General features: G+C 32.9%; 2 protein-coding genes across 2 annotated transcripts; one reads left to right on the top strand and one right to left on the bottom strand.

The window, feature by feature from the left end:
* The first annotated feature begins 634 nt into the window (after positions 1 to 634).
* On the top strand, positions 635 to 5,674 carry LOC120087584 (linoleate 13S-lipoxygenase 2-1, chloroplastic-like). The gene is made up of 8 exons (XM_039044400.1): positions 635 to 797; positions 918 to 1,198; positions 1,282 to 1,540; positions 3,014 to 3,337; positions 3,442 to 3,527; positions 3,628 to 4,040; positions 4,389 to 4,655; positions 4,762 to 5,674. Exons 1-8 carry the CDS (start codon positions 689 to 691, stop codon positions 5,516 to 5,518), a joined length of 2,496 nt encoding a protein of 831 aa, XP_038900328.1. The 5' UTR covers positions 635 to 688; the 3' UTR covers positions 5,519 to 5,674.
* Positions 5,675 to 11,727: 6,053 nt separating this feature from the next.
* LOC120088908 (secreted RxLR effector protein 161-like) lies at positions 11,728 to 12,108 on the bottom strand. Its single transcript, XM_039046345.1, has one exon. The coding sequence runs from the start codon at positions 12,106 to 12,108 to the stop codon at positions 11,728 to 11,730; it is 381 nt and encodes a 126-aa protein (XP_038902273.1).
* Between the last annotated feature and the right edge of the window lie 10,598 nt (positions 12,109 to 22,706).

Here is a 22,706-nt window from a genome sequence, read left to right as displayed (position 1 = left end):
TGTGGAGTACCAAGAAATTTGGGGTATTTGGGCCAAATTTCGAATTGATAAAGTGGATTATTATATAGTTTATTCTGTACTTGAGATTTCAATTATAAGAGTTGGTGTTTCCAAACCTACAATTATCCATAGAAATTGCAATAGGGTGGCTCATGAGCTTGTTCTAAGATGAAGTTCTCGTGTTGTTTTTTTTTTTTTTGTTTTCTTCGAGGTGTCTTTTTGATATTCAAAATTTTATCACTCGACCTAAGTGTCAGATTTGATCATGTGACGTTATCTAAAAAAAACTATTTTATTACTTCAAATCTCTCGGGTTTACTACACTATACTCATCATTCCATGTTTTCTATCATGCTAACTTAATTAATAAATTTTTTAATTGTAAATAAACGAGATTTTGTTTTTGTTTACTTTCAAAGAAGGAGACTAAGTCCAATAATTAACCCTAGGAAAAGTAAAATAGTGCTTTATTGATTAAGTTTGGCAGAAGGAAGGCTTTTCTATTGGCTACAAAAATAAGATTAAAAAAAGAGGAAAGAAAATTTTTTTAACAAATATTTTAAAAAAAAAAATCTAAAAAAATGTGGCAGGTTGCTTGGGCTGAAAACAAACTTTCAATCTATAAATATGGTAGGAGTTGTTGGTAGTTTTACAACCTCACACAAGAAAGATTATTATAGTAGCAGAGATGGCTGTTAACATCATTGCAGTTGCTATTGTGATACCCAAACTCAATGAAAAGATTCCTTCCGACGACACCCTCTTTCTGAAGTTTGCTAGCTCCGATTTGGATAGAGGTAAGTGTTGTTTTTTATTTTTTTTAAAAAATGCATTTTTTATTTTTATTTTTGTATCGTAACCTTCATATGTAAATATGTAAAATCAATTTGAATGGTGGAATTGGAATATACGCACAGATGGACAGCAAAAGTCACTGATTGGAGGTGAGGCGAAATTAATCCAAAATGAATCATCGGAGCAAAAATACAAGTACGTTGCTAAAATTGAAGTTCCAAAAGGTTTTGGAGAAATTGGAGCTGTGATTGTTGAATTGAAAGACAACTCGACTGAAAAGTTTATCGATACTGTTCATATTGCAAACTCGACATCTCAAAACTTAGTTACGTTCAGCTGCAACTCATGGGTCCAACCCAAGAATCTTATTCCTGACCAACGCAGGATCTTCTTTTCCACTAAGGTTGGTTCATATTATTGTATAATAATGATGAGGTGATTCAAATTAATTGTCCTACTAATAATAATCGAATGTGAGCACGACAGTCCTATTTGCCCGAAGACACACCGACAGGACTGGTGAAGCTGAGAGTAGAAGACCTTGCGAACTTGAAAGGCCAAAAAGCTGATGGAACAGTAGATACGAATGAGCGTAAGGCGTTTGAAAGAATTTATGATTACGATGTCTACAACGACCTCGGAGATCCTGATGTAGACATGAAATGGAAAAGACCTGTTCTTGGTGGTTCAAATCAATATCCTTACCCTCGACGTTGTAGAACTGGTCGTCCTGCTTCTGTATCAGGTATATATCTATACTTCCTAGTGCAAATAACTTGTCTATACACATTTCATGAAATGTTTTTTTTTTTTTTAAACATTCTAGGTTTAAATAGTAATTTAATTCAAGCACTTTTGACTCTGGTTGTTTTTGCATTTCTATTTTCAAAAGAATAATAGTTAGGCGCAGTCATATTCCTATTTCTCTATATACAAAATAAATACAATAACTTTTTACAATTTTTTTAAAAAAATTTAATTGACACATGTCAATTTTTCATTGAGTGGACTAGGATGTACCCAAGTTTTTTTTTTCAAAATGTTTATTTTGGTTCTTATACATTGGACTTTGGTTCATTTTACTCTCTATTTTTGAAATATATTCATTAAAGTTCATTTCGATCTTGAATTTTAAAAAATTGACCTTTTTAATCTCTTAAAAATGAAATAAAAATAAAAATAATGAAGGGACCAAAATGATTAATTTTCAAAATAACAAAAACTAAAATGAACCAAAATTAAAATTGTATGATCCAAACTAGGTCAAAATCCACTAAAATGAATTAAAATTAAAAAAATAGAACCAAAATAATATCTAAACCAGCATTTTATTTAGGATCTGGGGTCCAATTTTATAAAAAACACTCGAGAAATATTTTCTAAAATTAAGAAATAAGAGTGGGTCACATGACAAATTCTATTGGACAAAAGGTGGGCTGCAAAATGGCTGATGCATTATGGATCAATTTCTTTAGAGCCTAACTGGCCAATTGTCTATGATATATATGTCACATAATAAACTCTGTTTTCTTCCATCCACAGTCCAAAATACACCAAAATATTAAGATTGAATACACATTATACTCATGTAATTGATGCACGAAGATAAATATTACCTAAGATGCATTTGAGTGTTTTTCTTATTTAAATTAAAGTATCTTTCTCTATCATGTTTATTTTAAGGAAAAACCGTTTGTACCTATCTATTGTAATCTCTGCTACGCTCAATTAAAAATCGGCATATGTTATTTTTTTAATTATTAAAAAACTATTTTTTTAATGTATGTAAGAGAATGGAAAACATGGAATTAGGCTGCACCTAAATTTCTCTTAATGTAAAAATTAAGAACTACATCATAATTCTGTATCCATCAAAATTTTGATCTATAAATTTTAGATTTGAGTGAGCAAAACAAAAAAATTACCAAGTATTTTCTATATTCCTTTTGTTTAATTGAAAAAGAAATAAGAATGAATAATATATAATTAAATACCTTTCTTTATTTTTGTTTGTTTCTTATAAAAAAATAAAATGGGGGAGAGAGAGTTCTACTATGTGAAGCAAAGGACTTTGAAACTCTAACATTTGATTGTGTTAGATAGCTCAACCAATTGAATTATGATCCTGCTGACATGAAAATGTATTTGAGCACAACACAACACACATATAGTTAGTTGGAATATAATATTCGAGAACTAATATAGTACAATTGGTTAGATCCAAGGTCAGAACGAAGGGGTGAAGAAAGCTTTTATGTTCCTCGTGATGAAGCATTCTCAGAGGTGAAGCAGAAAATGTTCCCATCTAACCCAGGGAAGAAAGATAAGTTGGGAACCAAGCCTTTCTCCGACTTCACTCAGGTCGACTTAATGTTTAGAGATGGCATTGAAATCCCACCTGCTGCTCATGAAATTCTTAAATTTAATATAATGTCCACGCTCAATTTCTCTAATCAACCTGCCCCACCTTCTGTTGAGCCTAGTATTATTCAACCTGACAAGGCCCAGTTAATTAAATTCCCACCACCTGAAGCCCTAAAGAGTAAGTACACACATACAGGACTTTCTTTAGAAAAGTTAAAAAGTGAGAGTCCAAACTTCATTTACCTCACAATCATTGTGTTTAATTTGATTATATTATTTCAGGAGACAAGTTCAATTGGCTTAGTGATAGTGAATTTGCAAGACAGACACTTGCTGGTCTCAACCCTTACTGTATACAATTGGTCAAGGTGAGTGACAACTAATAATCAATCAACATTAACCTACTCTCTATAATATGTAATATTCATCCCTAATAAAAGTTGTTTAATTTTGTATGAATAAATTCAGAGTTGGCCTTTGAAGAGTGAGCTCAACCCTGAGGAATATGGACCTCCAGAATCAGGATTCACCACCGAACTAGTTCAAAAATTAATAGGAAATTCCATCACAGTTGAAGAGGCAATAACACAGAAGAAATTATTTGTATTGGATTACCATGACACTTTAATGCAATATGTAGAGAAAGTACGAAGTATTAAACGGACGACATTATATGGATCAAGAACGTTGTTCTTCTTAAATGCTGATGACACTTTGACGCCCTTGGCCATTGAGCTAACTCGACCACCAATGGCTGGGAAACCCCAATGGAAACAAGTTTTCTCACCCAGCACTCATGCCACAAATGCCTGGTTATGGAGGCTTGCTAAAGCCCATGTTCTTGCTCATGATTCTTGTGTTCACCAACTCATTATTCATTGGTACGTACGTATGTCTATATATGTTACATGCACATAAAAAAAAAAAGTATTTGGATGCATTCTGGGTTGAATATAATCCATGTGTCTAACCATAGTTTTTCCACATGCAATTAAACTTTTTTTTTTTTTGCTATATTAAGTAGTTGGAGTGACATGACGAAAAAAAAAATGTTTGATATCATCTATTTATGGGTTTGTTTAATTAATTTTGAGAAAGAGTCATGATTAGGAGGCTGCACCTAACCACCATGCTCTTCTCTTCTTTACCACACAAATAAAAAATAAAAAAAAAATAATTTAAAAAAAAAGATTTTTCCTTTGAGAAATTAATCAAATATATATATGCAGGCTTAGAACTCATTGTTGCATGGAGCCATATGCAATCGCCTTAAACAGACAATTGAGTACTATGCACCCAATCTATAGACTATTGCATCCTCATTTTAGATTCAATATGCGGATCAACTCAAATGCTCGTGAAATTCTAATCAATGCTGGAGGCATCATTGAGAGCACATTTTCTGCTGCATCTTATTCCATGGAATTTAGCTCTTTGGTGTACAAGAAGGAGTGGCAATTTAACACACAAGCATTGCCCGAGGACTTAATTCGCAGGTAATCAAGACAACTTTTGATTTGAAATTAATAAAATCAAATTTGATCAATCTTGGTAGATCAAGATATGCAATGCTTACTAGTGATCAAATTTCAAAATGATCAGGGGAATGGCGGAAAGAGATGAAAGTGCACTACATGGTCTTAAGTTGGCCATCAAAGACTACCCTTTCGCCAACGATGGTCTAATCCTATGGGAGGCCTTAGTGGAATGGATGACAGAATATGTGAACCACTATTACCCAAATGAGAAAGCAATAAAGAACGATAAAGAGTTGAAAGCTTGGTGGAAAGAAATCAAGGAAAAGGGACATCCAGATAAAAAGAAGGAAGCAGGATGGCCCTCACTAAAAACCCCCAAAGACCTTATTCAAATCGTGTCAACCATAGCTTGGGTAGGATGTGGGCACCACTCAGCTGTCAACTTCATTCAATACGCACATGCAGGCTATTTTCCTAGCCGACCTAGTATTGCAAGGACAAACATGCCCACAGAGGACTTTGACCAAATTCCAGAAGAGTTTATAAGCAATCCTGAAGGTGTGATGCTTGAAGCCTTTCCTTCAATAGCTCAGGCTTCTACAGTGGCACAAACTATGTTGATATTGTCGGCCCATTCTCCAGACGAGGAGTATATTGGGAAGAAGATAGAGCCAGCTTGGGCTGAGGACCCCATCATAGCCAAAGCCTTTGACAAGTTTAAAATGAAGTTGGATAAAATGGAAAAGACTATCGACCTAAGGAATGAAAACAACGAGTTGAAGAATAGGCGTGGAGCTGGGCTTGTGCCTTATGAGGTTCTTAAACCAACTTCAGGTTTTGGGGTTACAGGAAAGGGAGTTCCATACAGCGTCTCTACTTGAGCTACGTCCTCTCTCCGTATTCAATCATCCTTTCAGTCTTTTTACTTTCATTTGGAATAATAAGATGTAATTTTCATTTTGTTTGCGTCTTTTATCTCATGCACATGATATTATTATAATAATTTAAATATCAAGTAATTTATCTTTACATTTCAATTTTCTTGAAAGCAAAAACAGAAGATTTACATGCCCACGAGTCTAAAAATATAAAATAGGTATAAGAAGTGGAGCATATTTTATTTTTAAGTTGTGGAATAAGGGTCTAAAACATGAAATTTCTTTCCTTCTAGCCAAACTCAAATTTGTAAAAATAAGCTTACCTAAAAAGAAAGTGTTGCAACATGGAATGGTCGATGTACTCTTTATTGAGGGTCTCTTTTACATTAATGAGTTTTGGAGTCGCTACGATTCATATTAAAGGCATGATTTTTTGGTTTTTATGGTGACAAAACTCCTATGACCCATTTGTTTCTTACATGCCCATATTTTTATGCAGCATAATTAGATTATTGAAAACTTGGAGGAAATGACAAAATTCGGGTTCTTTTTATTTTTTTTTGTCAAAAATTGTAGATAATAAGAATTTTGGCAAAACGTGTGCCGCTCACATGACAAACACTTTTATAATTCCAAAGTTACTCCTAGTATGGTCGGATAATAGTATTTTCGAACACAGTGTAATTGCTATATTGTGTATCGATTATGAATAGAAACACAATATAAATAGGAAGAGTCGGTTATGAGATTCCAACCTCAAGGATTCAAGAGTAAAGCGAGCGGATCTTTTTTGCCCAATTTGAATTTTAAATTGACAGTTTAATATCAGATTTGATTTGATATAACAACTTTTCGAAAATATTCTGAAGGAATGAATCTCTAATTTGTATATCACAATTTTGATTTTAATTTATAATAGATCTTTGTATTTTACATTATCTTATTATTTTTTATATTTAAATTCAAACTAATATATTTGCTTCCGATTAATATTTTACTCATTACTTTATACATATTATCATCTAACAAACTATATATTTCATTCAAATTTTATAAATTTTTGTATATTTTTAATCACGTTCTTTTCATTATCATCTTACTATATTATTATACATGGATATATCTTTTTAACAAACAAAAGTATATGATCATTCATGCTAAATTGTCAAGAATAAATACTTATTTGTTTGTCAAAAAGACATATTAATGGTATAATAATATAATAAGATGACAATGAAAAGAACGTGAGTAAAAATATACAAAAAATTGTAAAATTTGAATGAAATATATAGTTTGTTAGATGATAATATGTATAAAGTATTGATTAAAATCTTAATCGGAAGCAAATATATTAATCTGAAATTAAAATTATAAAAAATAATAAGATAATGTAAAATTGACCATTCTGAACTCGTTCTTTAATAACCAGAAAGTTCAAGTCCAATGTACATATTGAGCATACATTAGATTTTCAGTAGCCGATGCATAGGGAACCTTCTGCATCTTCTTAGTCTCGAGTGTGATCTTCAGGCATTGACCTAAATGAAATTTATCACCTTTAGCGATAAGGGTATCTCCTGGTGCACAATCTTTCATGCCAAATCTACTCAAAATTTTTTCAATGTAGTTATTTTGTGACAATCTCAAAATACCTTGAGAACGATCTCACAGTTTTTCAATCCCTAATACAAAAGAAGCATCACCAAGATCCTTCATCTCAAAATTCCTTTTGAGAAATCTCTTAGTGTCATGCAATAAACCTACGTCATTACTTGCTATGAGTTTGTCATCAACAAATAACACCAGAAAGATTGATTTACTCCCACTGAACTTGTGATATACACAATCTTCCACTATATTCACCTCAAAACTAAAGGAGGTTATCACTTCATGGAATTTGTGATACCATTGACGAGAGGCTTGCTTGAGACGGTAGATGGATTTCTTCAATTTTTTCACCATAGACTTTGAACTATCAAACACAAAGTTTTATGATTGTATCATATAAATCGTCTCATCAATGTTCCCATTGAGATGCGCAGTTTTTTACATGATGTAACTCTAAATCAAAGTGAGCTACCAATGCCATGATTACCCTAAAAGAATCTTTCGATAAAACTGGAGAGAAAGTCTCTTTTAATCAATGCCTTCCTTTTGATTAAAACCCTTTGTAACAAGACGAGCCTTATATTTTTCGATATTGCCTTGTGAATCTCTTTTGACTTTAAATATCCATTTATAACCTATGGGTTTCACCCCTGATGGCAGTTCGAAAAGTTCCCAAATGTCATTTTCTTTCATGGATTTTATTTCCTCTTCCATAGCACTTATCCACTCTTGAGAGTTAGAACTTTGTAGAGCTTTTTGGAAGTTGATTGGATCATCTTCCATTACGCCCACATCATTTTGATGTTTTTGAAGAAACACAATATAATCATCTGGAATTGCACTTTTTCTCTCTCTAGTAGATCTCCGTAATGGCACTTCTTAAGGTTGTTGAGTTTAAACTTCAGGTTCAAGAATGGGGACTTCAATGTTGTCTTGTTCTATAATTGGTTCAATGTGTAGTCAGGAATTAGAGCCTGAACATCATTTATAACCACATAAGGAAAAGAAACTAATTCCTTTTCAAAGATTTTTCTTATGTATCTTCCCCCCAAACTCAACATCCTCAAGAAATCTAGCATTTCCCATCTCAAACAATGATCTAGAAGTGGGATCATAAAACTTCAAACCCCCAGAGCGCTCAGAATACCTAACAAAATAGCAACTAATAGTTCTTGAGTCCAATTTTCTTTCATTAGGTTTGTAAGGCCTAACTCCAGCTGGACAACCCCAGATGTGAAGATGCCTGATACTAGGCTTCTTTTTTGTCACAGTTCATAAGGGGATATAGCTACTGCTTTATTAGGTACCCTATTATGGATATATACTGCAATCTTTGGTGCTCACCCCAGAGGGATTCTAGTAGAGAAGAATGACTAATGATATTTCTTACCATATCCTTAAGTATTTTATTTCTCCTTTCCACTACACAATCGGGTCTGCTCGACATAGTGTATCACGAGGCGATTCCACATTCTTCTAGGTATTTGAAAAAGAGCCCTGAACATTGTTAACCTGATCCATCATATCTACTGTAGTATTTAACACCATGATCAGATTTGACAACCTTAATTTTCTTTCCAAGTTGAAGTTAAACTTGAAATTTGAAAGACTTGAAAACGTCCAAAGATTGAGACTTCTCATGAATTAAATATAGGTACCCATATCTTGAATAGTCGTCTATGAACACAATAAAATATTGTTGTCTATTCCAAGAAGCCATAGGGAATGGACCACAAGTGTCTATATGTATTAGTTCTAAGATGTCTGAGCATCTGTTGACACCTAATTTTCTTATGTTTGTTTGTTTTCCCTTAATAAATTCCACACAAATGTTGAAGTTACTTCAATCAAGGAAATCAAGAATTTCATTTGACATAAGTTTTTGAATTCTCTGTTTAGAGATGTGACCTAAATGCTTGTGCCATAACATAGCATAATTCTTATTTAATTTACGCTTTGTACCACATGAATTAGATAACAAGAACTTGTTAAATGAAGCAAGTAAATCAAATATATATAGATTATCAATTAAAGATCCGATACCACTAGCTTTAGGACAAGTGGGAGATTGTTGGGTTTGATACTCTAAATCTCGTGGTCTTTTAGTTTGTAATTGTATTTATACAAACATTTTATTTATCTAATAAAATAAGAGGTAATTTATTCGAAATTTAGTTGCATTAATCCAAAAACCAATAAACTAAGATATGAGATTATCTGATGTAACTTAAACATATATGTGAAGACATACAGGTGGATCATGTTTAAGTGATAATCTGAACAGTCCGTAGTAGATGGATAAGACTAGATACCTTATCTTGGTGACATTACGGATATTGCCCGCTTTGTAGTTTCAATCGTTGTAAAGTACTACAAATGATCTAATCTTGATCATTCAGGTAGAGACATGTGAGCGAAGTATCCTATACAAAGAGTTTGTATAAGACTGGACTACGAAATAAATAGTCTATCTTTATTACACTGTTGCTAGAAGAAACTTACATTTCACTAGGATGACCATATGTGACTTAACCTGAATCTTGAGTGAGTTGTGAACTCCTGCCTATGAAGGCGATTTTTTGATCTATATAGGTGAGAGTGGCCGATTTCGCCAACTTAATAAGCCTACCAATTTGGAGAGTTGGGAACACAATTACACAAGAAGAAATTCACTCATTGCCTTTTGTGAGGGTAAATAAAGAAATTGCTCATTTATGGGCTGATTTCGGGGCTTGAACAATGTGGCCCCACACTATCTCCTGGCTCGAGAGGTGTATGATTATAGTTGGATTGTAACTAATTGTTCATAAGAGGGATCAGTGGTACTAAAGAAGTTAGATATAACTACAGGGCAAAAACGGTAATTTTGGCTCAGTTGTACTTACGAGAAATTTGTGAAGAGTCAATGCATTGTTGATTGGATAGATCTAATGGACGTAGAAATATACCTATAGTGTGATGAGTGCAGTTGTCGGTCTTTAGTGGAGTGACCGACAGTTAATAAAAAGTTGATTAGTTTAATTAAAGAGTTTAATTAATTAATCAAGTATCATTAGATCTTCAATCTATAGGTCCATAAGGTCCCCTCATTAGCTCAATTAGGATTAATGAGAATCAAATTAATTTTGGATTAATTTGAATTGTTCTAATGAATTAAAGGGAATTAATTATATGAGAAAATTGATATAATGTATATGATGCATTATAATATAGAGTTTTAATGAGAGAAACAAATATTTGAATATAATTCAAATATTATTATATGTATTTATTTCATATAAGAACTATAAGTTAAAATTAATATGAATGTTATTCATATTATAGGTTAGTTGAGAGATTGATAAACTATAGGTTATATGTGATATAATACAAACTATAGGTTATATGTTATATATGATATAACACATGGTTATTTATAATAATAAAGTTGGTTATTATTTGAAATTCAAAATTATGAATTATGAATTTTTGTTTTATAAATAAAAGGGAGGGTAGTTATCTTTTAGTGACTATCCACTCCCTTTAATCTCTCAATTCCACGTTTTTTTTTATAGTGAGGGTTGGAATACTCTTCTTTTTTCCTCATATGTTTTTACTTGAAAGTGGAACTCTCCATGAAAATGTGAATTCTCTCAAGCAAACAACTTCCTTTTCCCTTTCTTCCCAAAATTAATTAAGAGCAAGCCCACAACTCCGCTTTGTTTCTTATCCTAGAGAATAATGGGGAAGCCCTCGTGGGGGTGCCCAAAGGAAATCTCGTTTCGTCGGGGTTAGATCGTTGTGTTCGTGTGAAGATTTCATGACATTGTTGTGAACGGAGAGGATATGTGAAGACTTAGTTTGTTGGAAAGAGATTTTGGAGGTTGGAGGAAATTTGAAGAGAGAATTGAGAAATAGGCTACTTGTGTTATTGAGCACTTCTAACTTTTTTTGGCTTGATACAGATGTTAAGACATACCTCCTATTTATACTAGTTGGTTCCCCTAAATCTGTGGCTAGAATTTTGTCAACACATTCATGATTTAATGGTTATAAATTTTTATCTAGACTATTCTCTACAATTACTTATTTTTCTCATACTTTCTAGAGAATCCTACAAAATGCTCAATATTTCATACATGTAATTTCTTAGAATATTATAATGTTTGATATTTCTAGAACTTGGGTTTTTTGTTTGGGCTAGACCCAATTACTTTTAACCCAAAATCAAGTTTACATTTCAACACCCCTCTTAAACTTGATTTTGTTACTCCCAGCAAAACTCTCAATCTTGTGAAGTCTTCTTTTCTAAGAGGTTTAGTGAAGATGTCAGTTACCTGATCATTAGTCTTCACATATTCTAATTGCACATTATTTCTTTTGATGCACTCTCTAATATAATGTCAATGTGTATCGATGTGCTTACTCTGACTGTGGAAGATTGGATTCTTGGCCAAGACAATTACTGATTTGTTGTCTATGAAAATTTTGGTTGGATCCACTTGTAGTAGTCTCAATTCATGTAATAGATTTCTCAGCCAAATTTCATGATAAACACATGAGGTAGCAGCCACATATTCTGCTTCATATGTTGAGAGAGTAACAATCAATTGCTTCTTTGACATTTACATGAAGGCATCGTCTCCTATGTAGAACACAAAACCAGCCGTATTCTTATGGTCATCCACATCTTCACCCCAATAGCTATCATTGTATCCCAAGAACTTATAATTATCAGAAACAGAATAGAATAGGCCATAGTTTATCGTACTTTTGATGTATCGAAGAATTCTCGTTCTTGCCTTTAAGTGTGTGGTTGTTGGTTTCTCCATGAACCGACTGATAACTCCAACTGCATAGAGAATGTCAGGCCTTGTGCATGTTAAATATCGCAAACTTCCAACCAAGATTTTAAAGAGTGCTGGATCAACTCTTTCTCCTTCCTCACAACATGATAGATGGATTCCACATTCCATGAGTGTATTGATTGGATTAGAATCCTCCATTTTGAACTTCTTGATCACTTCCATAACATAGTCTTCTTGTATGATAAAAATGCCTTTATCTTCTTACTTTAATTCGATGCCAAGGTAGTAAAACATGGGCCCGATGTCGGTCATCTCAAACTCGCTCGTCCTCTCTTCTTTAAACTCATTGAACATGCTTGGATTGCTACCTATAAATATCAAGTCATTACATACAAGCACATAATCAATACATCATTATTTTGGACTTTGATGTAAAGTATGTGCTCATATGGACACTTAATGAAACTTTTTTGGTGTAGATACTTGTCTATTCGAGCATTCCATGCGCTTGGAGCTTGCTTTAGTCCATAAAGTACCCTTTTCAGCTTTAAAACTTTATCTTCTTTTTCCTCAACTTTATAGTCTTGAGGTTGCTCAATGTAGACTTCTTCCTTTAGTACTCCATTGAGGAAGGCAGATTTCACATCCATTTGATGGATTCTCCAATTTTTCTGAGCTGCTAATAAAATTATTAATCTAACAGTTTCAAGTCAAGCAACAAGAGCAAATACCTCATCATAGTCGATGTCGACTCTTTGGCTATAACCTTTTCCACTAGTCTTGCCTTGTTTCTTTCAACTTCTCCTCTTGCATTCTTCTTGGTTTTGTAAACCCATTTCACACCAATTGTCTTGTAACCTTTTGGAAGTAAAACTAGCTCTCATGTGTTGTTCTTCTTGATTGCATTAATCTATTTTTCCGTAGCGTTTTTCTAATTTGGATTCTCCATAGCTTCTTGAAAGTTCATGGGCTCACAATCGGCAAAAAGACAACAAAGAAAGACTATCTTGATTTTCAGTTACCTCGTAAATTTCTTGTAAGCTTCTGAAGCATTGAACACTTGAGTTTGAGCTTCTATCCTATTGAGAACTTGAAGTTGGTGAAGCTAGTGGCATAGAAGGCTCCTCTCTTGTTTGTGTTGTACTTATTTGTTCCATATCATTTTCTTCGAAGTAGGGCGAGAAGTTATAGTCTTCATCATGTCTTCCTCAATCCCATTTTCCTTCTTCATCGAATACTACATCTCGACTCAGGATTGTCTTTCCTGTATCTGGATTGTAGAGCTTGTAACCTTTGGTATTTGAGTCATAACCGATGAAGATGTATTTTTCACTTTTGTCATCTAACTTGCTTCTCTTTTCATCTGCTATATGCACATGAGCAATGCTTCCAAAGACTCTGAGATGGGAAATCCTAGGTTTCCTTCCATTCCATGCTTCTTGTGGCCTTTTTCCAGATACACTTCTTGTTGGAGATCAGTTAGATAGGTAGACTGCACATGCTACTGCTTCTGCCCAAAACTCCTTTAGCAGTCTTTTACTTTTAAGCATACTTCTTGCCATGCTCAAAATTGTTATGTTCTTTCTTTCTGCCATTCCATTTTGTTGAGGGGATCTTGACACAGTCAAGGGTCGACGAATTCCATGATCTTCACAATATTTTTGGAATTCATTTGATGTGAATTCTTCTCCACAATCAGATTTCATGGCCTTGATCACTAGATCACTTTCTTTCTCAACAAGGGATTTAAACTTCTTGAAGTTCTTGAATACCTTTGATTTATGCTTTAAGAAATATACCTATGTTTTTCTCGAAAAATCATCAATGAAAAGAAGGATATAATTACTCTTACCAAGTGAACTTGGCTTAATCAGTCCGCATATATCTATATGTATGAGTTCCAAAGGCCTTTGAGCTCTTGAGTTTGACTCATTTAGGAAGCTTTTCTTGAACTTCTTACCACGTAGACATCCTTCACACACTTGATCAGAGTGGCTTATGGAAGGCATCCTTTTCACTATGCTTTTCTTGGAGTGTGACTCTAATCCCCCAAAATTGAGATGCCCATATCGAAGATTCCAAAGCCAAGATGCATCTTTGTAACAGATCTTGAGACATTTTGCGATGTCATTTTGAATGTTGGCTATAAGCATTCTATTTTTTGACATTGGCACCTTAGCAATAAATTTACTTGCACTATCTCTTATGGAAAGGTTATTGTCTTTTAATCAAATGTCATATCCTTTTTCTAGGAGTTGGCCTAGACTCAAGATATTACTCTTCATATTTGGCATGTAATAAACATTTGAAATAAATTGGTGATCACCATTCTTCAATCGGATGAGAATGTTACCTCTTCCTTTTACTTCTACCTTGGATTCATCTCCAAAGGCTACATTGCCACTCATCGATTCATCAAGTCCCACGAACATGCTTTTTTCTCCACACATATGGTTGCTTGCTCCATTGTTCAAGTACCATGCATTATTTTTTATCCATTCATCATTCGTGTAAGCCATTAATAAAGTGCCACATTCTTGACTTCTTTCTTCGATATAGTTCACTTTTTCTTCAGCTTTATTGTTTTTTGGAGCTCTACATTTGGATGCATAATGACCAAACTTCTGACAATTATAGCATTTAATATTTGATTTATCATACCTTGATCTTGAGTTTCTTTGTCCACGACCTTTTGTTGAGTTTCCTTATCCTCTTGGAGTTATTGTTGTTGTCTTCATAGGGTCTCCAACCACATCCTTGTCCTTGTCCATGACCTCTTCCTCGTCCTCGATGCCCACCATGTTCTTGTCCTTGTTCGCTTCTATTATTCGAACTAATTGCTCCACTAGTCGAATCAACTTGCAGCTTGAGCAATTGATCGACGATACCTTCCTTCTTTTTTTCTTTTCTTCATATGCTTGTAACGAACCCATGAGTTGCTCAATGGTCATGACCTCTAAGTCTTTTGTTTCTTCGGTTATGGCGATAATATGTTCAAACTTTAGATCTAATGATCTTAGTATCTTCTCCATGCTTTTAACATTATCAATCTTTTCACCATTTCTTTTAAGTTGATTGGTGATAGTTAAGACTCTAGAAAAATAGTCTGAGATGGGTTCCCCTTCTTTCATATGCAAAGTTTCAAACTCAACTTAGAGTTTGAAGACATACATTTTTAACTGGATCCGCTCCCTTGTATGATGTTTGAAGCTTCTCCCATGCTTCTTTTGCCATCTTTGTTTCCGAAATCTTCTCAAAAGCATCATCATCTAATCTTTGATAGATTAGATATAGAGCCTTCTCGTCTCTCTTTCTTGAGTCTCTCAAATTATCCCGTTGTGCTTGAGAAAGACCACCATCATTCTCCGATTCGATGTATCGGCCTTTCTCTACGATCTTCCACACATATTGTGAGCCAAGGAGAGCCTTCATCTTGATACTCCAATTATCATAGTTGCTCTGGTTGAGCATAGGAACTTGGAATGGAACCATGCTATTGCTTTTCATCTTCTTGAAAAGAGTCTTTAGACTCTGATACCACTTTATTGGAAAGAGATTTTGGAGGTTGGAAGAAATTTGAAGAGAGAATTGAGAAATAGACTACTTATGTTATTGAGCACTTCTAATTTTTTTTTACTTGATACAAATGTTAAGACATACCTCCTATTTATACTAGTTGGCTCCCCTAAATCCATGATTAGGATTTTGCCAACACATTCATATGATCTAATGGTTACAAATGTTTATCTAGACTATTCTCTACAATTACTTATTTTTCTCATACTTTCTAGAGAATCCTACAAAATACTCTAATATTTCCTACATGTAATTTCTCTAGAATATTCTAATGTTTGATATTTCTAGAACTTAGACTTTTGTTTGGGCTAGGCTCAATTACTTTCAACCCAAAATCAAGTTTACATTTCAACATAATTCATCAAGGATAAGTCTTCTAATTCCCTATTTCCTCTAATTTTCACAGTAAACTGTATGCTTAATTAGGTGTTGTTTATCAAGTTTCTGTCTCTGTATTATTATGATTCCGTAGGTACTGATTTTTATTTAGACGTCTTTCATTACTTGGATCTTGGTTACTATTAGTTGAGCATTTTGGCAGATTTATATAAATGTAGTATATGGAACAGAGAAACTAGGTGCATTTGAAATTTATGATCACTTGGTGACACTGGTTGAATATAGTTTATGAGTGAAAGATATAGTAAAGTGGCTGCATAATTTTTCTATTGTTAATTTTATCTTAAAATGTCATTTATAATTAAATTTTGATAAACTAAATGATTTAGTAATTGGCCATCACAAAGCTTTTTCTACTCGTTGAGAGTGGGACTGAAGATGAAATTAAGATTTCAAGCAGGTTTCGTCACAGAAAATATCCCTACTTTCTTTAGAGCTTATCGAAGTTGTCATCGTTTCCTTTCCACTCATTTATAGTTTTTTCATTTTGAGACAAATTTTGGTAATTGTAAAATCAGAGATTAGTATGCATCATGTTGAAAGTTGTGAGATTTCAATGCAAATTTTTATTTGGAGGTCGTCATAGTTTGTACATTGCAAATTATGGAGATACTTGCCTTGTCACACATCATTTGAAACAAAATCCTTTTAAATCCACACCAGTCTTTATCCTGTTCAATTTTACACCACTTTGTGTATAGTTGCTTAGATTTTGTCCATATTGCAACCAGTTTCTCATATAACAAAAGCCACGAGTTATACCGGAGGTTGGGAAAGTTTGCAGTGATTCGTCAAATATTTATCAAAATGTAGCACTTCGATTTATCCTACGTTTTATAGCTTGGTTTATTCTTTTTGTTGTGGTTTCTCATACATTTTTCAGTGAACTAATACAAAAATCTATTTGTTTGTATAGAATTCATACATGAAATGAGCTTATCTCTTCACTCTCTCTCCGAACATATTTAAAATTCTTGTTAGATTACAGGATCGTAAAAGATGCAAGCTTTTGGGATTTCTCATGATTTTTTTTAGTTATTTATGTAGGCCATCAAGAAGCATTTCATTGAACTTAAGAAGAAGAAGGTCCTTTAAAATTAGTTGACATTTGTCTGTCCTTCGTGAAACGATACTCATCCTTTGAATTTTTTGTGCTATGTTGCTTTGATGAGTGGTAGAAAATGAAGGAAATCGTGATGGCCTACTTATAAGTAGAGGATTTTGGTATTTTATCAAGGATTTCTTCCCCCCAATGATTACTTGCTTAATTTTGTTTGTTTATTTTCATTTTAATTATACCTTTTCCTTTACTTGCTGGTGCCTTGGCGGTTGTAACCTTTTGTGCCACTTGTAGCCTTTTCTTTTGTTTGAGCTGATAGTAGAATGTCAAGGGAAAGAATACAACACTCCCTTCCTGGAACTGGAGGGGGTAGAGATCCTAATTTATTGTCAAAATTCTTCTTCTTCTCCTTATTGTTGAATTAATATTATGTTTTTGTCAACCTTGTGTTCAGGTAAGCAACATGGCATAAATGATCTTCAAATAGTTATTTGGAAGCGATCTCCATTTGAAAATGGGTAAACCAATGGCGACACAAGTAGGTTTAGTCTCCTCTTATTCTGAGGCGTTTGATAATTCTGCTAAAGGTTTGCTTTAAAAGTTTGCAGCTCCCCCATTTCTAATGTGTAGTATATGCAACCAACCAAATATTGTTGCTACGTAATTTCTAAGATTTGTTTAATTCTCTTGTATATTAGATGGTTAGTGGCAGGCATCAAGCTGTAATGTTACCACATTATTTTATGGTCTAGGGATGGCATTCTTAGCTGTTGTCCCTCCAACTTTGCCTTGTATTTTGAGTATTACTGCTCTATTTGAAGTAATTTAGTTTGTTAGTCATTGAGAAGTTAATTTAGTTTAGTTTGTTGGCCATTAGTTTTGAGAAGTTAATTTAGTTTAGTTGTTATGTTTATAAGTTTGATAAATTACAATACTCGTTATTGAGTTTTATGTCAAGTTTTGATGTTAAAAGTTCATTACTTGTTGCGAAATCGACAATTAAAGAATACAAAAAGGAACGTAGAGATAGAAAAAATCGACACACAGATATACGTGGTTCACTAACAGTGTGTTAGTTACGTCCATGGGTAGAGGAAGAACAACATTATTTTTGAGAGAATGTTTTAAGAAATTACATCAAAACAGCACCTCTAGGATTAGAGAGTTTATATAGCATATTACTCTAAACCCTAGGGTCATAATCGTAAATAACTGCAAATAAATAAATATGTTGAATACAAAATCTGAATAGGTTTTGGGGGCGTTGCCCCCAAACCCTCACTAGGGCGCGCCGTCCCTGGACCAGATTCAAGGCATTTTAACAAATTTCCACCTTGACTTAAATTCTCTCCCAGATAACAGATGTACCAAATGCAACATAAATCAATATCGTCAGACGTACCCAAACTTCTCCCTCATGCCATAAAGTGTCCCACAAAGGGGACCACTAAAAAATTCAAAACATTCAACAAGTCCAAACAATGTTGGAACTTGCCTTGTAGAACCGGTTTGGTGAACATATCAGCAGGGTTATCAGCAATACCAATTTTCATCACTTTAACTCTTCTGCTCACCTCTTAAGAAGTGATATCTTACATCTATGTGCTTAGTTCTCTCATGATGAACTTGATCCTTGACTAGGCATATTGCACTCAAACTATCACAATATACAATAGCTTGGTCATGATGCAAACCAAGATCACCAACTAACCCCTTCAGCCATATTCCCTCTTTAGCAGCTTCTGTCAAGGTCATGTACTCTGCTTCAGTAGTAGACAAAATAACTGTAGGCTGTAAGGTTGCCTTCCAACTAACAACAGAACCACCCAGAGTGAACACATAGCCAGTCATAGACCTCCTACTGTCAACATCTCTAGCATAGTTAGAATCAGAATAACCGGTCACCAAACACTCTATGCAATTTCTATAAACAAGACCAACATCAGATGTACTTCTAAGGTAATGAAAAATCCTTTTAACGGCTTGCCAATGCTCCCCAGGTTGACCCATGAACCTGCTAACAACACTAACAACATGGGCAAGATCAGGCTTAGTACAGACCATAGCATACATCAAACTTCCCATTGTACTAGCATAAGGAACTCGAGACATGTACTCCTTCTCAGCTTCAGATTGTGGTGAAAGCACAGATGACAAACGAGCTTTTACAGCACTAGGAGTATCTATAGGCTTAGCTGATGACATACCAAACTTGGACAATATTTTTTGAATATATCATTTTTGCGACAAAAAGAGCTTATTCTTATCTTTGTCCCTATAAATCTCCATACCCAGAATTTTCTGAGCAGTACCCAAATCCTTCATATCAAACTCATCACTAAGAAGATTATTCAATTTCAGAATATCAGACTTGGAATTTGCAGCTATGAGCATATCATCTACATATAAAAGTAGATAAATCATCGAACCATCATCAGCGAGACCCCTGTATTTGGTTGTTCGAAGCGTCAACAAACAAATTTAAGGCATTTCAACATTACTGTTTTAAATTAATATAATAACATTTCAACTTTTGTATGTTTATTGCCTTCACTAATTACCAATGTTAGTGCATGAATTGATCTTTTTTCCCGTCCGTTTCAGGTGATCATGAACGTGGTCACCATTGACGCACTTGAACATGTACACATATTTTAGTGGTGGGTGGATTTGTTGGTATTTGGTATAACACTTTTAGAATTGTAAAATGGGAGATAGGGGAGACATGTAATTTTGTAATTTTGAAATGGTTCAAATGAGAGATCCCTAGTTTGACAATTTTGATGATGTTATTGGTGAATATATTTGGTAATCTTGGATATCTTGGTGCTAGCTAATTTCATATAAGTGATTTAATATGAAAACTGGTAGTTGGTTTTGTAACTATTAGTTTATGAGAATTGATACATTATTGTGAATTGTGAAGTTTATACTTCCTTATTGAAGATGGCATGATTTCAAAATTTAAACTTGTTTAGGGTCGATTACTGGTGGCAAATGAGTGGTTTCAATGACCTTATTATTATTATTTTTATTTTTTAAAATTGATATATTTGATGGATAATAAAGTTAATAAAAGTGTATATTTGATGCTTAAAAACGGTCAATAAAAACAATATTGAGAGAATAAAATAGTTTTCTTGACATGCAAAAAAGTCAATAAAAAGAATTTTCTTAACGTTTTTAAAAAATAGTTGATGAACAAAAAATGTCAATATTACCTTACTTTGACGTTCAAAAAGTATCAACAAAATGATTTTTTTAATGGTTTTTTCATATAGTTGATGGGCGAAAAATGTCAAAATACCATTTGTTGATGGCCAAAAATGTCAAGAAAGGGTTTTTGGTGACATTTTTTGGCTGTCAATAAAACTAGTTTTTTTGATGGTCAGACTCTCTTGACGCTTTTTGCCCATCAACATAGACATTTTTTTAACATTTTTTGTTCATCAACAAAGATCAAATTTGCAGTAATGAAGATGAAACCATACAACAACATTTTTGCATACAATGTTGCTCACTACATTATTATGAAAATGAGTATTATGTATTTAGATGTATTAAGAAATGTAGACATAGAAATGATTGACTTACGTGGAAAGAAACAATCCAATAGAAATAAACTCATTTTTTAAATCATGAAAACTAGTAGTTCAGACCTTAGAGAATGTCAAACATGTGGGACACCAGTGAGTATTTATAAGAAAAACAAATAAAATGAGGACACATAAGATATAAAGCAAGATATGTTACACAATAATACTCGAAAAGAATTGTTATTGATTGATATTGATTATGAGGACATATATTATCCTATGGTGGATATAGTACAATGAGATATTTAACTTACCTGATTGTGTATGAAAAGCTTAACATACATCTTAAGAATGTAGTCATAACATATTTATACAAATCTCTTAATAAAGATATTTATTTATGAAAATCCCTGAAAGATTAAAGGTACTGGAATCATATATTAGAGAGTTATATATATCACATAGATTCTTATAAAACATTCCCGACAAATGTGATATAATTATCTTATTAAATATTTGTTGAAATAAGGGTATAAACATACATGTATGTCCATATATGTCCTTATAAAGAAATCATAACTAAGATTTACTATATATGTAAATGTTTATGATTTGGGCACTTGCAAACATGTCAAAATAAGTTATAAAAATTAGGCCTATATTCACACAATATAAATTTAGCAAAAACATTAAAACCGGTCAGTCCAGCCCAATTTAAATGAAGTTTTGAAACTAAAAAGTAAAAAATGCCCTTACTAATTCACAGACTTGCGCTTGAAGTTTGATAACTATGTGATTGTCATCTGATTGTCCTCTGATTACTTCTATTTTTTATCAATTGGTTAGGCTTTTGATAGCCATCTGATTACCTTTTGGTTGTCATCTAATTATTTTCTATTTTTTGACACTTAGTTACTAGTTTCTGATATTGCCCTCTAATTGCCATCTAATAACTTTCTATTCTTTGACACATAGTTGGTTGTTTATGATAATGTTATCTAATAGTTATATGATTTCTATTGCCATCAAATCACCTTCTATTCTTTGATAGTTGCTTATGGTATTGTCATCTAATTGTCTCCTGATTGCCTTTTGTTTATCATCTGATTACCTTTTGTTTATCATTTGAATACCTTCTAATCTTTGACAAAAAGTAGTAGTTTTTGGTATTATCATTCGATTACTTTTTTTTTAATTAGTTAGTAGTTTTTGGTTGCCTTTTGATTGCCTTATGTTTTTTTGTCACATAGTTAGTAGTTTTAAATTAGGTACTGAAACGGAAAAGTAAAAAATGCCCTCAAGAGACTTTTGCCTAGAATTTGATTGTTATGTGATTGTTACTATTGTTATAAGATTACTGTTTAATTACTGTTTGATAATTAGCCAATGATACCGATAGTTATCTTATTGCAATTTCATTACTATCTGATACTAATTCTTAATGTTACTGAAGAGATGAAAACTTTAAGGTATAACGGAAGCCAAAATACAAAACCATTTCGTTTTTTCATATTGGCATTTAAAAACAAAGCAAAATCTTGGAAACCTCTCTATTCTTATAGGGAATTGAGGTTGGAGAAATGTGAGATTCTCTTTTTTAGGATTTGGGAATATCACAAAACGATTTTTCTTTTTTTTTCTCAAGAAGAGTAAAGAAAGACCACGCAGAGACCGTGAGAGCTTTTTTTCTACCTCTGCACAAACAAAAACCTTTTGTTGGAGAAGGAGGGATGGTGAGGGAGGGAGAGAAAAACGTCGGATGGATCTCACATTTTCTCGCAACTTCCCTAAAATGGGTAGTTAATTTGTTTAATTTAAATTAAATTAAATTACATAAAATTAAACTAAAATAATTAATTAAATCATATTTAATCAAATGATCATTTATATTGTATTTAAATGATTTTATCTCACATAACCTATAGTTTTAATGTGCATCTAATGTACATTAATTTTAACTTATAATTTTGATTTAATCAATTTAATTAAATTCACAATTTAATTTAATTAAATCAATCAAATAATTAATTAATTCTTCAATTAATTAATCATCTAATTAAATATCACATATTTAATTTAATTTTCCTTTTGAACATATTAAAAAACATTTATCTCATTTAACCTATAGTTTTAATGTGCATCCAATGCACATTCTTTTTAACTTATAGTTTTCAATATGAATCTTATTCATATTAAATTAATGTTTGAAATCCTTTCAAATATTT

This window comes from Benincasa hispida, chromosome 10 (genome assembly GCF_009727055.1).
Source record: "Benincasa hispida cultivar B227 chromosome 10, ASM972705v1, whole genome shotgun sequence".
NCBI classification, from domain to species: domain Eukaryota; kingdom Viridiplantae; phylum Streptophyta; class Magnoliopsida; order Cucurbitales; family Cucurbitaceae; genus Benincasa; species Benincasa hispida.
The sequence above is the reverse complement of the archived record's forward strand: the minus strand, read 5'-3'. Positions and strand labels throughout refer to the sequence as shown.